Source organism: Natrix helvetica, assembly GCF_964273705.1.
Source record: "Natrix helvetica genome assembly, chromosome: 1".
Lineage (NCBI taxonomy): Eukaryota > Metazoa > Chordata > Lepidosauria > Squamata > Natricidae > Natrix > Natrix helvetica.
The window spans coordinates 252,876,571-252,894,467 of record NC_138548.1 but is presented as its reverse complement, the minus strand read 5'-3'; the positions used below and the strand labels follow the sequence as shown (position 1 = coordinate 252,894,467).

The following is a 17,897-nucleotide window of genomic DNA, read 5'->3' as shown; positions in this document are numbered from 1 at the left end:
CAGACATGGTGGACAACCACCATCCTTGTCACCAGATGTTGGCCTTGTGGATCTGGCTGCCTTGGGCCTTTTAGCCTGCATCATAATTCAGGTGCCAGCTCTGTTAAAGAGGGACTGGGTAGAACTTTTAGGGGTTTTTTTCCCCTTTCTTTTGTCTTCTTTTCCCACCGGGGCTTGGACTGCCAAGTACTTTGAGGCAAATGGAGTTAGGGATGATTTGAGTTCTTAGTGAGTTGGGATGAGTTATAGAATAATTGTCAAGAGAGAGGGTGGATATGCCTGCAAGGCCTGGAGAGGAAACATATCTGAGAGGGCTGGTGTGGGGAAGCTGAGGAGAAAATCAGGGTCCTCTCTACTGTATCTCCCTGTGAGAGATCAGACATTCAAAGAAACCTCACATGGGGGCATTGGGCTAAGTCAGTGGTCAGCAATCCGCGGCTCGCGAGCCACATGCGGCTCTTTACACCCTTTAATGCGGCTCTTCTGTGTGCCGGCGCCCGCTCCCCTCCCTCCTCTCGGGCTTCGGAGGGAAGCTTCTGCAAAAGCCCGGGCGAGTGACAACAAGTTCCCGCCGTTACGAAGTCTCCGAGGCTGTAATTTTCTGAGCTCAATTTTGGTCCTATGACTGCAGAATGCTGCAAAATACCATAAATGCAGGCCAATTGTTGAGTGTTTCAAATGTGATTGGAACACTCAACAAGGTGACCACAGTGTGTGTGTGTGTGTGTGTGTGAGTGAGACAGACAGACAGACAGACAGACAGAGGAACAGAGAGAGGGAGTGAGGGAGGGAATCAGAGAGAGACTGACAGACACACACACACACACACACACAGACAGAGAGAGACAGAGAGGGGGAGGGAGGGAGAGAAAGATACACAGACAGAGAGAGAGACACACACAGAGTGAGTGATTAAGTGAATGAGTGAGAGACAGACACACCCACATACACAGAGTGACAGAGAGAGAGGAAGGGAGGGGAGAGAGACAGAGGGAGAGACAGAGACAGAGACAGACACACACACACACAGAGTGAGTGAGAGACAGACAGACACACACACACACACACACACACAGAGTGACAGAGATGGGGGAAGGAGGAGAGAGAGACAGAGATACAGAGAGACAGACAGACAGATAGACACCCAGAGAAAATGACAGAGGGAGACAGAGAGGGAGGGAGGGAGAGAGAGACAAAGAGCCAGAGAGAAAGAGAGAAAGAAAAAGAAAAAAAGAAAGAAAGTGGGAGAGAGAGATGAAATTAAAAACAACAACATACAAACCTGACTTACTCAAACTATCCAAGGAAATGCAAGGCCAATATTCACATTAGTGGTTGTGACGTTGTCAGTCATTGTCAGGATGTAATTTTCTCTACATTGTAAGGCAAATTTTACGGAATTTAACGTTATCGATAAATAATATCGTTCTAAAGTTTTTGTTTTATTAGTTGTGTTATTTGTATCCTCCCGACCTATGTGGATACTTGCATGAAGAATATTCTCAATAAAAACTTATTGAAACTAAAAACAGTGTACCATCCTATGTATTTTCGGTTTTAAAAATGTGGCTCTCAAAATAAATTTCAATCATGGTTTTGGCGAGATTTGGCTCAGTTGAAAAAAAAGGTTGCCCACCACTGGGCTAAGTCCTTGAAAGAGATCCCACTCTGGCCTGGCAATTATATCCCTGATGGCCCTGGACTTCAGCTGTTGCTTATGAATGCCAGGATTGTACGTAATAAAGCTAATCTCATCCAGGATCATATCCTGGAAGAGGAAGCCAAGCTGGTATGACTTACCAAGATCTGATTGCGTCTATTGTCCCCCCTCGGAAATGTGCCCACCCAGCTTTTAGGTTCTATACCTCCATGCTTTGAAAAAAAACCCAGGCGGCGCCAGCAGCAGAAGTGCCCTTCACGCGAGTAGGGAGCGGAAAAACCGCTGCACAACCCCCCTCTCCAGCCATGCAGAGCCTCATTCACTCACCTAGGGGCATTCCAAAGGCACCGAGCAGCGGGAGGCGGAGGGCGGCGAACAGGTGCTCGCGTTGCTTGGTGCCTTCCGGGTACTGCTAGGTCAGTCAGCAGCGCTGTACCCGGCTGGAAAGTGGGTACTCTTTATTTCATATGATAAATCAGAACTGATCTTGGAGCCTTTGTTCAATTATTTCTGTTTCTGGCTGTTGTTCTTTCCAAAACTAGTGTATTCTTTTCAGATATTCTCTTCTCACTAGACATGATTTATAATAGCAAATAAGTATATCTTTGCTTTTACTTTTTGTATATTTGCAATGGGTAACTTGTCCTTCAGTAGTCCTGCAGACTACTTACCCTATTTGTTTAGCCAACAGTTCTGATTCCTATAGCTCACATGTCACCAGATGTCCAGGAACTCCGAACACCTTGTACATTGTCCTCGTTGAATTGAGCAACAAGTATAGGTTTCTGTAAGTTATGTCTCAGCATATTATTTATGGGAGAGAGACTCTTCATCTGGCTCCCCTGATAAGATCTATCAAGTATGGATGAATCATTGGCATAGATCTCATCTTCTTCAGAGCATACAAGCCCCACAACCACATCAAGGTAATGCCTCAATGGGGGATTATATTATTATTATAATTCCTTAGATTTTATTTTGTAGTCCTAAAGGGCAAGATGCAATCTGAATGCACATTGTCCTATTTGAATTACTTAACCATCTTTCCTTATTTTATCTAGTTAAACTATAATTAAGTGTAAATCTCATGACTATGCTATGAAACACAAGAACTGATGTCCACCCAAACCTGCACATTTGTAGTTACACCCAAGGATCTTGCACAATATACATCAACTCAAAATAATTATTGCTACTATTTGCAACCCTAGACTGGTGCAATTTAACAACTGCTTAACCAAATCCAATGAGGACACAGGGCAACTTAAAACCAGCTTCAGAATCTCTGTGTTAAAAAAAAAATATTGATTTATCATCTTTGAAATTATTTCTTAGACATAAGTCCTTGGATATAAAAGAATATATATATATATATATATATATGTATGTATGTATGTATGTATGTATGTATGTATGTATGTATGTAATGTATGTATGTATGTATGTATGTATGTATGTATGTGTATATATATATATATATATATATATATATATATATATATATATATATATATATATATATATATATATATATATATATGAAACAGTATATACTTCTGCACTGTCTAAATCAGCGGTTCTCAAATAGTGGGGCGCGCCCCCCTGGGCGGGCGCGAGGATCCGTAAAGGGGGGCGCGAAGGCTCCCTTTCCATCTGGGTGCAACGGCGGCGAAGGCGTGGGCGAGGCATAATATATCCCGCCTGGAAGTGGCAGCACTTCGGACTGTGGATTTTCATTGGAGCCGCGGGCTGGAGCTGTGCAAGAAGCCTGCTCGGGCGGGGGTGGGAGGGAGGGAAGCATGGGACCGCCCGTCTTCGCCACCGCATAGCTCGCCTCCCCGCCAGCAGCTCCACCGCCAGCATTCCGTCTGGAAGCGGAAGCGCAAAAGCCGCTGTTGGGGAAGGGACAAAGGGGCGGCGGTCGCCCGATCTTGCCACCGCCGCCCCTTCGCCCCTAGTAACGGCGACTGTTGTGCTGCTGCTTCCAGCTGGGATGCTGGAGGAGCTGCTGGCAGGGAGGGAGGGAAGAAGGGGAGGAGGGAGTAAGGATAGACAAGCAAGAGGGAAAGAGGAAAGAAAGCAGGAGGGCAGAAGGGAGGTGGAAGGAAGGAAAGAAAAGCAGACACGCCGGAGGGAAAGAGGAAAGAAGGCAAGCAGGCAGGAAGGAGGCAGAAGGAAGGAGGGAAGAATGGAACTGGAAGGGAGGCAGGGAAGGAGGGAGGGAGAAAGGAAGGATAGGAGGATAGGGAAAGAGGAAAGAAGGCAGGCAGGCAGAAGGGAGGGAGGTGCAAGGAAGGAAGAAAGCATAGATAAGCAGGAGGGAAAGAAGGCAGGCAGGCAGGGGGAAAGAGGAAGGAGGGAACTGGAAGGGAGGCAGGAAGGAAGGGAAGGAGGAAGGGAGGGTGGAAGGAAGGATAGACAAGTAAGAGGGAAAGAGGAAAGAAAGCATGTGACTACGGTGGGAGACGAGGAAAGACCGGTGTGCTATGTTGTGCAGAGGTGTACTTATAACAATTTTATAGACAAATGATACTATTTACAGTCGCGTGGGGGGGCACGCGAAATGTTTTCTTCTTCCTAGGGGGGGCATGACAGAAAATAATTGAGAAGCACTGGTCTAAATTGATTGAAACTAGGATTGCAGTAACTAAACAAGCATAAAAATGAGAAGCTGCAAGTAAATGTTCCACTTTTTTTCAAAGTACTTATTGAGACATCTCCAATCTAGTATATTTACCTAAAAGGAACACAAACTTAAATTTAAAATGGTCTCCATGTAAATGAAGCCTAGATAGCAAACAACAAAAAAATGATAAACACAAATAATGTTTCATTTCACACCTTGTTATCCTAGGACTATTAATTCCAACTGAAATTAATCCTGAAGATTCCGCCTTCCCATAAATATATACCTGGCAGAAATCACACTCCCTAAAAGGACAGGGCAGGACAAAAACATGAACTTTTTAATAACTTCATTTATATTTATTAAAAGTGACTGCCTGTAAAAAAGAGGTCCACCAAAAATGCTAATTAATCTCCCTATACTAACCATTCTCTAAACCAGAGAGAAACAGAATATGTATCCCCTCTTCTAACAAGTAAGAAAAGCATAAGAACCTAAGACAAAAAAGAAGCCTGCTAAATTGGCTCCAGGCTCATTCTAATTCAACATGTCTCTGGATGTTTACATATCCCACTTGAAGGATTATTTCTACAACCTGGAGGTAACAGAATAGACCTACTGTCCATGAATTTACCCAATTCCTTTTAAAACCAAGTTAGTGATCATCACCCTATACTCTACAAAGGAAACCTACTTATTAATGATAAAACAAGATGGAAATAAAGTTAAGAAAAGGGGTACCTGCACAAAGAAAGGAAGGGATGTAACCCCTAAATTCAGGAGGCAAGAGACCGTCCTAAATTAAACTTAAGGAACACATGTTTGCAATAATTTGAACCTCCAGCCCCATTTCTTTGTTTCAACACCAGTCTTCTATTCAGCAAATTTAAGATACCTTCCTCCCAATTCGTAGGTACTTATTGGGAGATGGGATTGTCTTGATAACAGATTTGCTATCGGTAAATATGGCATTCGCTAACTCATTGTGTGTACTAAACCATGACAACAAAAGCATAGGGCATACAACATACTTTTTCTAATAATTTTTCATTTTACTCAATGAAAATATTTAAAATAGGGCTTGAAATAATTAAATGTTTAGAATTGTCTAAACATTCATCCAGACACTAAACTAAATATTTTATCTGCACCCTATGTTTCATCACTCCAATAGGAAGAAAAACTTTCAGAGAAATATGGCCAGGAGTTAAAAGTTAAAGAAGCATAGCCCAACCCCAAAAATATCTCCACATATGTTAACAGCTATTTATGGATTTAAGTAATGTCAGCTATGGTGCAAATGCAACAAAAACTCCCTGAGGCTATGCACCTGCTTTGTTTTAATTCTTAATGAACTGCATTTCATGATCTTAAATGTAGCATGAATGAACAGAACATTACGAAGCATGGAGAACACTGAGGATTAGGAGCAGTTTATGACTTTTTGATAAACTTTGATTTAACAAACCTTGATTATTCACTGTTAACACTGGAGAAGTTCAACTCAAAATACACACACACACATAGTATATATTAGTTATAACAGTAAAATGTAATCAAATCAACAGTAAAATCAAACTAAATTTAAAGAAAGAAAATACAGAATAAAGAGTACAAAGAAAAACAGAAGTACAAGGAATACAATCAAGAAAGAAGTAAGAAATATATAAACAATTTCCCATTTTCATCACAGGTATAAATAAATTTAGCAACTCTTCACTCTCCTGAAAGTTACAAACATTTTATCAATTCACCTAATATTCCATCTTTTATCTATAAAATAATCAATAAAACATAATCCTGGTTTCAGCATAAAGTCAATAAAGGACCTGGAGTAACAATATATCTTGTTTTAATCATAATCAAATAAACCAACTTTATATTCTTTCCTTTCAGTCCTAGCAGTCATAACCTTTAGTTCATTAAAATATTGTAGGATTTAATTTAGCATCATTTCTTCTTGGTCCCATCACACATAATTTGTCAAGGCTTTAACCAGCTTATTTTGTAAATCCAATAGGGAAAGTTATCTAGGTCATTCTGTTGAAACATCCTTTTCTAAATTATTCTCTTGGCCTGTCAGTTGTAATGCCACTTTTGATATTATCTCGATCTTACCAGGTAAAATTTGTTCTACATCTCCCATTTCTTCAACAGTACTCTGGACATAATCTATGTTCAAAAGATGCTATTGAGCAGACATTATTAGTGATATTTTTGACATTGTGGTCACTACTACCTGATTCCTTTCTTTAAAAGTATCATTCCCTATTTTTATCTTCATAATATTTTGCATCATATTACAAGTCTGCATATCCTTTCTAAAATATTTAGTCCCCTCTAGAGACCAGTTTTTAAAATCATGAAATTGCTTATCTGCATTGTGTCTTGTAAAAATGAAAATATGATATTTTTCATGAAAAACAGTTTGTACATTATAATCAATTTCAAATCCTATTGTAAAAGTTTCAATGCTTAATTTTATCTAGACTTTCTAAGATCAAAATCTTTCTTTCTAAGAAAAAAATATTATTTAGCTTTTAGCTGTTTATTTCAGATTCTTTAAATTCTTAACCTTATGATTAAAATGTTCAGGATTGAAGAAAAATTCACTAATGTTTTCAAACTTGTCATTTTGAAAGTGTCTAACAGTAATTAGTGAGCCATTTCTGAAATTGGTTAGAAAGTGAGGTTTGTGTTCTTTTAAAAGTCTCTGTAAAGGTTGAAAGCAAGGTGGCCATTCCAGATGAACTAGAAATAAGATTTTAAAATTAATTTTAAGAATATTTCCAAAGAGAAACTACCGTTGTTTTGGGGGGGAATGGTAGGAGTGCATTCTGAAGACTGGACACTAAAGAAAATCAAAAGGAACTAAAGAGTGCAATTAAAGGAAAAGAACACTTAAATTAAACTGGCTAACACAGAATGGAGCAAAGTATTTTAATATTGAACATACTGAACAATAATTGTGAACAATGAACTCAGAAGTTAATTTCAGGAATGTCTGCCATTATAGATAGACTGTATATAAATGATGTTATGGAACAGGAACAAGTTCTATCATAAAAGACTGAAACTGATTTGAAGTGGATTTTAAAATGATAAGTTAGAAGAATGCTATGGAAAAAGATAATACACTGGATATACCACAGTGTAATCAGCTGATGATTTAATAATTAAAAGAGATATACAAATAACAAACTCAAGAGTGACGTGGATAACTTTCCTATTCTAGATTTACAAAAGTGACTTGTTAAAGTTTTGAAGGATTCTGTGAGAAATGACAAAGAAAAGGGTGAAAGAAATCAAGTTCTTACACATTATTTTAAGAGATTAAAAGCCAAGATTGTAAAGAGAAGGAATATAAAGTTGGATTTAAGATCAAAATACATAGGTTACTATCTCTGGTAACCCTTTGCAAATTTTTGCTGAGAAGGACTGAACAATGAAGCTTTAAAGTTTTGTTTATAGTTAAGGGAAGAAGAGATAATTAGTTGCTTTAAGAGAAACTGATAAGTTAACTAAAATAGTTTATACTTGTTCTGATGAAGGGGAAAATATTTCTTTAATATTTCCTTTCTTTTTATTTATTATATTCTTATTTTGTCATTCTTTGTATTTTTCCTTTTATTCTTTTGCATTTTGTTTTTTCTTTTTAAAATTTTTTATTAGCTTTTATATTTTCAGGTGAAAAATTATATATATTATATATATATAATAACCACTAAGCTATTTCCCTGGCTCAACTGATAAGGAGGACAGCCTGTGGTTTAGTGGCTAAGACTCCTGCCTAAGATATAATACAGCCCAGGTTCGAATCCCAGTAAGGGTATGGCTAGCTGATGAGAGCTAATTAGCTCGAAATAGATCTATACTAGTCTCCCTTTATTTATTTATCAGTACAAATACAACACAAATATAAAAAGGCAACATTAAAAATAAAAATATGGCTTTCTGCCTGCATGGTCTTCTGTGATAAGCCGAAGGACAGAAAGAGGGAGTAGTGACCTTCCTCCCATATTTAGGCATACCAGGGGTTGTAACACAAATACATACCTATTTCCCTGGCTCAACTGATAAGGAGGACAGCCTGTGGCTTAGTGGCTAAGACTCCTGCCTAAGATATAATACAGCCCAGGTTCAAATCCCAGTAAGGGTATGGCTAGCTGATGAGAGCTAATTAGCTCGAAATAGATCTATACTAGTCTCCCTTTATTTATTTATCAGTACAAATACAACACATATATATATATTTTCGAATCCCAGGTTCGAATCCCAGTAAGGGTATGGCTAGCTGATGAGAGCTAAATAGCTTGAAATGGATCTATATTAGTCTCCCTTTATTTTATCAGCACAAATACAAACATACATATACATATACATATACATATACATATACATATACATATACATATACATATATATATATATATAGGGAGGGAGAGAGAGAGAGAGGGAGAGAGGGAGGGAGGGAGGGAGGGAGGGAGGGAGTCCATGCACGTTTTTCTTGGCAGCAATACAGAAGTGGTTTGCAATTAATGTCTTCCAGACAAGAATTTTGTTATAAAATTAGTGAGAAGAGATTAAAAAGACAGACTGAAACCAGCATAAAATGCTTATTATGCCTTATTTGAAATACTATTATAATGTAATTATACATAAACACCTGAATGTAAGAAAACTCTTTTTAAATTTAAATTCTATATCTATTGGCAATTTTCATATTTTATGCATCATAGCTGTACAGGTTTTCTGGAGAAATTATTCAATTATTTGAGTAACGTATTGGGGTTACCTGTTTTTTAATAAAATCTGCTGTTCCTTATTTTGATGTTTAGTATAATTTTATTGCTTCAAGTTATGGTAGCTACCCGGGATGCTTTATGAAAAGTTAAGTATGTTTTTCAATAACTCGATCTAAACATTTTATTTTGAAAAATTATGGATTTATAGCTTGTACTGTTAGTTGGGGAACTTACTCAAACACTTTTCAAACTGTCCTGCAGAGGAAGACACAACACACATACCCCTCAAAAAACAAACAAACAAACCCCATGCCAGCCTAGTTAATCTTTATTTAAATTACATTTGCTGAAAGAGAGTTAAATACAATGGGAATGTAGTGGACAAAAAATTGCATCGACCATGGAAATCCACATTAAATCTACTAAAATCTCTCTTGGCATAGATTTGCCTAACATGTGACCAGGCCAAATATATCTCGTCACAATAGGAGTAAGGCAACTAAGTTCAGCTGTGCACCACAGGACTTGTGGCGCACAGGGTAGCAAGACTTCCTGCTGTGGTGGCTGGCTGCTCTGTGGGACCTGAGGCAGCACCTCTCAGCAGCAGCAGCACTGGTGCTGAAGTACAGGCCAATGGCCAATGGGGGCCAGAAGAGACTGGTGAAGGGCCTGGACTTCTACATCAGTCCCAGTTCTGCTGCTGAGGAGTGTCATCATGCATGGGAGCCAGAAGGGCAGGGATGAAGGGAAATGGCCGAGGGGGAGTTGAAGCACCCTGAGGTCATAAGTGTGAGGAGACTGCCAAGTATTCAAATCATGAGACCATGAGGGTGTTGCAACAGCCATAACTTCAACTTCACTGCCATAGGTTCAAACAGTTGCTGAACAACTGGTACTAATTCAAGGATTACCTTAAATTCGAGGATTATTCTTTGAGAAATATGCTCAAGCAAATGTGTCTAATTTCATAAAAGCTAAATGATTTAATAAATACCATATAAATGATAGCTAAATATTATATAGAGAGAATAAATAATATTGTACAGAAATTATTAGGAAGTATTTGTGGCTTGTTTCTGGAGGTGATTTAAAGATACCACTTAAAAAACCTTTTATAACAACCAACATGAAAAGAAGTATAAGGCTTAAACAGAAGAAAACTATTAATTAGAAAATCAATAGATTGATTTTACCTCTTGTTTAGAACTTTTAACATCCACAGAACTTCATGTTAAAAACATTAAAGTTCCAGTTGTATGCCTTGGGCATTTCTAAGTTACATCACATTTCTTTCGCATTTGTGGGGACATGTAACACTAACCAACATGTTGAGTGGAATCCAGCTACCTCTCCTTTAAATAATTATAGTACCTACAAATTAGAGAAAACCATTGGTGTATCCTAGCAATCGAAAATATCAGATCTGGTTTTGTTGCTTTTGTAATAACATGATGCAAGATACAAACAAAAACTAGTTTCTTAGTAATCAGGGAAAAACCTGACACACCTCCTAATTGTCTGCATAACCCACGTAGACTTTGTCTTTGTAAGATGTAAGAATCAGCATTACCTCTGGGACATCTTCCCCAAGCTATACAAATCATCACTATTAAAAGTGGCATGATTACTTGGCAGCAGGCACATCTTACCGCCACAGAGATGAGAATCTGTAGTTACCCTTTGGCTTCAATAAACTATGAGCAATAGATATGCCCAACCTTAAGGGAGGACTGAAAACGCCATAATAATTACTCTTCAGCACCTCTAAGAGGTCAAGCCGACATGCCATTGTTCCTAGGATTATTTCTTCACCTTACTTTACTTTAACAGAAGCACAACTAAAGAACAAGAAAGCATCAAGTGGTAAACTACTATGAAAGTCCTCTGCCTCAAAAAAATAAATAAGTCCATACTGTTTTGGAAAATAAACATTTAAATGCTTCATTTAATCTGATAAATTAGCATTCTGAGGATATTTCACTGTCAACAAAGTATTTTGTATTCTCATATAACCTGGAAACTCTGGTTGAGATACTGAATGTGATAGGAAGAGGAGAGGATAAAAAAGTTAAAATTGAGAAAGCAAGTAAACACATACAAAATCATCCTAGGATCTTCCTGCTGATCAGAACTTTGCCCAAGAAATGTAGACAAAATATATGGCACAAGCTAAGAAAGGGATTTGGTTAGGTTGGCCAAAAACAAACAAAACAAAAATACTTTAAATAAGAAGGACCTTTAACACAAGGGACCTTTTTTCAGTTCAGATTGTTTCTTCTCTCTGCTTCTTTCAAACTTCCACTACTTTGATTGAAGGGACATTACCTTCCATAGGAGCTAAAGGTGGCAAAAAGAATGGAAGGGGTGAGAAAATCCCCTTCTAGTATCTCCCTCAAGTTCACAGCCTGTAGAAGCTAAATTACAATTCAAGTTGTTCACCTAAATATATTTATGTGTTGTAGTTACATTCTGTCTTTCTACTAGACCAGTGATGGTGAACCTTTTCAACACTGAGTGCGCAAACTGGAACATGTGTGCCTGTGTGCGTGTGCCGGAGCTCTAGAAACCTGAAGACCAGCTGGCCGGCATGCACATGCCTGTGTTTTGGGCATTTTCCAGGGCTGCTTTTGAGGCCTGATTTTTTTGGCCAGTTTTGGGACCATTTTCAGGCTGTTTTCTGGCACTCTGGCACCCACGAAGACCAGGAACCAGAACAGCAGCTGGCGACAGCGCACGTGCCTACTGAGGGGGCTCTAAGTGCCACCTCTGGCACGTGTGCCATAGGTTCACCATCATGGTACTAGACATTCAGAGCAGGCACTCAACTTTATTTGCTCTTTCTTCCGGCAAAATTTGCTAGAATTCTGTGACAGGTTGGTCTGGAAATATATTCTTACAGATAAGACAATTGTTTTAAACTATGTTTGTTGAACAAGCCATAATAATCTGGTTTACCAATAAAGCTAATCCAAAATGTAAACAAACAGCATTATAGTTCCATATTCTGGTAATTAGTTGGTAATTGGTCCAAATAATCCAGTAAGCTTCATAACTGAATCGGAATTTAAACCAGTCTTCACTTCTAATCCAATCTTCCAACTGCTACACTGTAATGGCTTTTCCAAATTAAATGCTATAACATTGAATTAAATACTATAAACATCTACTGATCATTTCTATGAACAAGCTGATACAATTTATAGACAGAGAGGAAAGCTATTATGTGTGAAATATCTGAGATAGTGCTTTCAGTCAGAGCAGGCATTATTAAACTAGATGGATCTATTATCTGACTCAAAATAACACATTCCTATATTCCTAACTAAAATGAACACTCGCGTCCGAAATTTATCAATTCACAGAGTTCAATTTGAGTGAAAAAGATTTAATCATGTGTAAAATAACCCTCTAAAATGGATCACGCCCAAAGTGTGATTGTAGCTTGGAAATGCACTGCTAGTAAAAAGGGGAAAATGCATGGTGTTTGGGTTCCTATTTTAATGGCAAATTGAAAAGGCACAAGTAAGGGAGCAGCTTAGAAACCTATTCTACACTTCCCCAATTGACAGATATGTTCCCTAATTTTAAGTAAATAAAAGCAACAAAATTTCAGCTCACTGCTTGAAATCAAGATATTTACAATGAGTTAAAAGTTAGCAAAGGTTATGTTCAATACTCAGAGCTACAGATTTGTTTATGTGCCTTTAAGACTAAAAAACTGTATAGCAGGGCTATCTCTTACCTGAGGCATAATCTACAAGAGCACACAATTATTACCAAACAATAAGCTTGCAGAGAAAATGCCTTTCTTTGACGCAAATAAAAATAGTTCTGAAGATATGCTGCTTTACTTACTTACTAGCAAAGGTGCTTTATTTTAACCCTATTACTCATATTTGTATAGTGTCTCTATTAAAATAAATTAACCATAACTTAAGTTTCTGTGCCCCAGGCTACTCCAAGATGAGAACATCCCTATCATGCAAGCTAGAGTGCTACACCCTGCAGGGCTAGCAAAACATTTGTTAATATACGAGGCATGTTTAAAAGCAAGTCTATCAATCCAAAGACCGAAATCAGATGTTTCTTACAATTAGATAACCGGTAGGTTTGAGTGTGTGTGTGCGTGTGTGTGTAAACAAAGCATCTATATCCGAATCTCATAGCTAAACTACGCAGAATACATAATATCAAAACTCATCTTCTAACTTTCATACAACGAAGATGCATATATAATAGACTGGGAGCTATTAATTAATAGAATCTGAGCAGGTAATAAAGTAAGAATTTAACATTTCCCTCCCTTACTGCAGTCTGGAGTTTGGCTTGGTGTTTTTAAAATCCGTCTTATGATAAGCACCCACCCACCAGGCAGTTGTGAATCACTGATATAGTTAATGAAGGCAGGCATCACCAGTAAACATATAGAGCATACACTCCACAAGTACTGCTGCTTTTTAATTATAACGCAGACATGACATATTTGAAACCTGTACTTGAAAGAGATAAAAGTTGTGCTACCTGTTAGTAATACATTCTTTCACAACAGGTGTCCTATCAACAGGTGCAGAAGAACAAGCCCATAAGTGGAATCATGTTGTGAAACGCACAGTGCATGTTTCAACAAGAACTGTCAGTATTTAGCAGCTTGCCTTAAAAGACAAATTGAACAGTAAAATACAATCTTGCCCCAACTAATTCCGGAAGAAATATTTATGGAGCGATTCTGATGTTTATATACTCAAATCTCTTGTCCTCACTAAGAAAACATGTAACGATCAAAATGGGACATCTTGTATTCATTTGATGCATTGGTGGTTCAATTCCATGAGGTAAGAACCAGCTGATAGTTTCTGTAATCAACTATACAAATAAACACGGTTACTCAGTGAAATGATTTTTTTTTTAAATTTCAGGATTGGAAAGTAGAGATTTCCAAATCGCTAGCCCAGCTGGAACTATTTTGAATTTCAGCTTAACATTTGGAATGTCACTGATACCTTGATCTCTGTTATACATCTCGTAAGGTATTAAAGAAAACTCATGTAAGCACAATGTTATCAAATTTGAAATATGCAGATCCACAGCAGAAAGAAATATAAACGATCTCTGAGCGTTCACAAATTTTAGCTAAGGATGAATCACTTGGATATAAAAGTACTGCCTAAATAGCTCAGCAAATTGATATTATGAAATTATATCATTATAATGCATTTGACCTTTATATATTTTAATAAGATCAATTTCTTACATAATACCCAGTTCCATTTCTGTATACTATTTCACTGTAAATTTCAATCATATTTCATACAGTATATGTTAAAACTATTTTTTACTTCATTAAGTATCATCTAAACTTTGAAATGTGAAATTACTATGTGACCTCTGGCCTAGGACATTTATTATTCAAAACCTACTTCATGCAAAGAATTATATATTTAATCCAGTAGTCAAGCCATCATACATCTAGCAATCTATAGATTAAGATCTCAAATATTTTCAACTGACCTGATATCAAAATCACTACTGAACTTCAACACACAGGGTAAACTTAAACAAATCATTTTTTCTTCAGCTTCAATATCACCTTCCTCTTATTCTCTAACAATTACCTTTATTCCACAATCATTCTAAATAGTACTGGAAAAAATATACTTTGAGGAAAAATGTGAACTTTTGAGAGAGGAGTATTTTTTTCCATCTACTAAAGGTAAAGGTTCCCCTTGCACATATCGGCTAATCATTCTCGACTCTAAAGGGCAATGCTCATCTCCTTTTCAAAACCGAAGAGCCAGCGCTGTCCAAAGACGTCTCTGTGGTCATGTGGCCAGCATGACTATACACCAAAGGCACACAGAACACTGTTACCTTCCCACCAAAGGTGGTCCCTATTTTTCTACTTGCATTCCATCTACTACTTACACTAAAATATCAATAACTTCATGGACAGGTGAGGACAATTGTTGTTTTCTTTTAAAAAAAAAGAAATTTCTAAATATTTATTTTCACATTATTTTAATGCAGACCACTAATTTCTGTTTGCTTCTCAGCTATCCCAAAGTTGGACTAAGGTTGGACTATGTTATAACTAATGAAAAATAAATACTTGAAAATAGCCATTGCCTGTTATTTATACTTGTTCAAAACATGCTGGGATTACAAACACAATTTTGTTGCAATTGAGAAGAACAGACCATGAAAGATCCAAAAGGATGGCCAAAACATCAAGCAAACCTTAGTTTCTATTACCATGTAACATTTTAAAGCCACAAAAATTGGAACATTAAGAATGGAAAACCAGATTAATATTCTATTTAAAACAATTTTGAGTTTCATTTAAAATTAGCCTAATAAGCCAAACACTGTTATCTATGAGAAGATAACTATTGTAAAATTATACAATTATATGAATGGTAGTTAAATATAGTAATCAAAATTCATTTGATTTATATTTATAAGTTGTTTATTTCTTCTAAAATATTTTTCTAATACTGACTGCAATACTAGCTGTCCATTGCTTATAATATAACCTTTAATCATGAAAGGAAAAAATATTGGACACCCTCAAAAAGCAATTTTTTTCCAAAGGAAAAATAAGTTAAATGAGCTACCAAATCAATAAAATTGCTCAATACTTGAGCCATTCCTGTAAAGAAAGGGAAATATCTTTATGAGCAAGGCTCTAGTTTCAAGAAAATTACATCTCATTCAAGTTTCGATTCAACTTGTTCAGTTTTCACCTGTTTCACCTCTAATAACAGGTGGAATAAAACCACATCGAACAAAGATATGACTAATATTAAAGTAATATACATCCTACAAGTTTCATCAAGCAGCAACAGGCTTTGTTAAGTAGATGAGGAAAACTTTTAACTCTTAAACTTTGCCAACATGAAATATAACATGTTTCTTTTTCGTCTTCTTTTAAAGAACAAAAAAAAGCACCTAAGTGAGTTTTCTTTCTACTAATAGGAAAATTAGTTTCACTAATACTACAATTTCACATAATCACAGAAGATTTCTATAGTTGAAGGATAGAGCAAGTAAGACTTTGTTTTTATTTTGTACCCTTGAGTTTAGAAAATAAACATGTGTACTTCAATCTGAGACCCAACCTGTTGAGATATGCCCCAGCATACTAGCAAATCATAAGCAGACAAAGCCCTCTACTCTAATATCTTTTTCAGTAGCTACTTAATGGCTGTAATTTGTTCTTATTTGTAAAAGAACTCAATAACTTAATGGTTTTAATAATGAACAAAGCAGAGGATGAATAGAAGAATATTGTTTTTTAACCATCTTCTTCATCACTGAATCCATTGTAATACACACAAAATGGATGTGATGGCTACACATATTAGGCAGCTGGCCATAAAAATTTCACAAGTTTATGCCAATATATAAAACATATTAATAAACCAAAAGTTTCTTAAAGTTAATAAGTAGCACATAAACTAGTTTTCCAGTTCAGTTGTCATAGATTAGTAGTTGAATAAACCAAATGAGAAGTGTGAAAGCTACATACTGCAGGAAAGAGGGAGTACATAGGAATGCATATCATTCTCAGACTAGTGATCAATGTACTATATGTTATATTGAGATGTCTAGCTCTTTATTTCAGCTGGTTTGTAAATAGCGTCACATTCAAAACTAAATAAGTGACTAATAATGTCCATGATTAATTATCATTATCTAAATCTCTTAGTCAGTTGATATGTGCAATCCTTTTTCTTGTTTTACTTTTGCAACAAAAATAAATATTCTTTAGGGACGTTGCTTCTGCTGGAGAGTGACTGGTTGAGCTAGGGGGTGGGATCAAATGAGGAGTTCAGTCTAGAATCCCTACATAAGGATAAGAGGTTGAGGTCTGACTGACCTTGAAAGCTGTTGAGCCTTAGCTAGTCTGATTCAGGTGCAAACCACCAGTCTAAGATGATTTCTGTATTATAGCCTTGCACATACTATAAATACCTAACTGAACTCTTTGAGTGTGGATCTGATGGTTTATATCTGACACATATGGGCCCAAAGAGCTCCAGTACTTTTCATCATTGTACACAATAGACACCTTTGCAGATTTCCCTTGCCAGATACGCTGAAGCCTTCTCTGAAACAACTAAGAGTAGCAGAGGAATTTTGTTCTGTGTCCTGGCAGCCACATATAATTTGGAAATACTTTCAACAATTAAGGGAGTTGACACAGTTAAAAATAGCATTAAAAAAAAAGAAAAATGGGATTATCTTTGAAAACAATTGTTTACCAGGGCTTGAAGCATGCCATCCATTACAAAAGTCCCCTCAATGGTCTGAAAAGAGGATTTAGATAATGTTGAAAGGGTCCAATCCAGGAAGTCTGCCATTCTTTTTTGTCTGACATCAGGGCGGGTAATAAACCTACATACAAAGAAAAAGTACACACGTTGCAAGTTACCTATTCAGAGCAATTCAACTGGTAACAATTTTTTTTCTGTTAGCCAAACTGGTTTTTTTTTCCTGAAGGCAATTGTCCAATGGATGCTTTCCAACATATTTCAGTTGAGAACATTCCAATGTCAGTTCTTTAACTCTATCTTTTCTAAAGGTGGTCATAATGCATAAATATGAATTGTCACAGTACACATCAAATCATATTGAAATAGTGGAGGAAAGGAAAATAGAAATTCAATTTCTATCATTTTTTTTTTAAATATGCTTTAAAATATATATTTCCCATGTTCCCATAACACAATTTTCAGAAAAGAAGTAACTTTCTCCAAATCTTCTTTTCCTATTAGTAGGGAAGATAAATCTTCCTCAAGCTGATCTCAATGCAGAGTGATTCTATGGACACATTCATATAGTTTTCTTGGTAAGAATATGGAATTTA

General features: G+C 36.7%; 1 protein-coding gene across 3 annotated transcripts in view; it reads right to left on the bottom strand.

Moving 5' to 3' along the window:
• Positions 1-17,897, bottom strand: part of TBCD (tubulin folding cofactor D) — a 177,794-nt gene that overhangs the window by 134,662 nt on the left and 25,235 nt on the right. For all 3 annotated transcript variants that reach the window (XM_081935046.1, XM_081935048.1, XM_081935047.1), the window contains exon 8: positions 17,293-17,425. In XM_081935046.1, the coding sequence (XP_081791172.1) occupies positions 17,293-17,425 (133 nt within the window). The remainder of the gene's footprint in view (positions 1-17,292; positions 17,426-17,897) is intronic.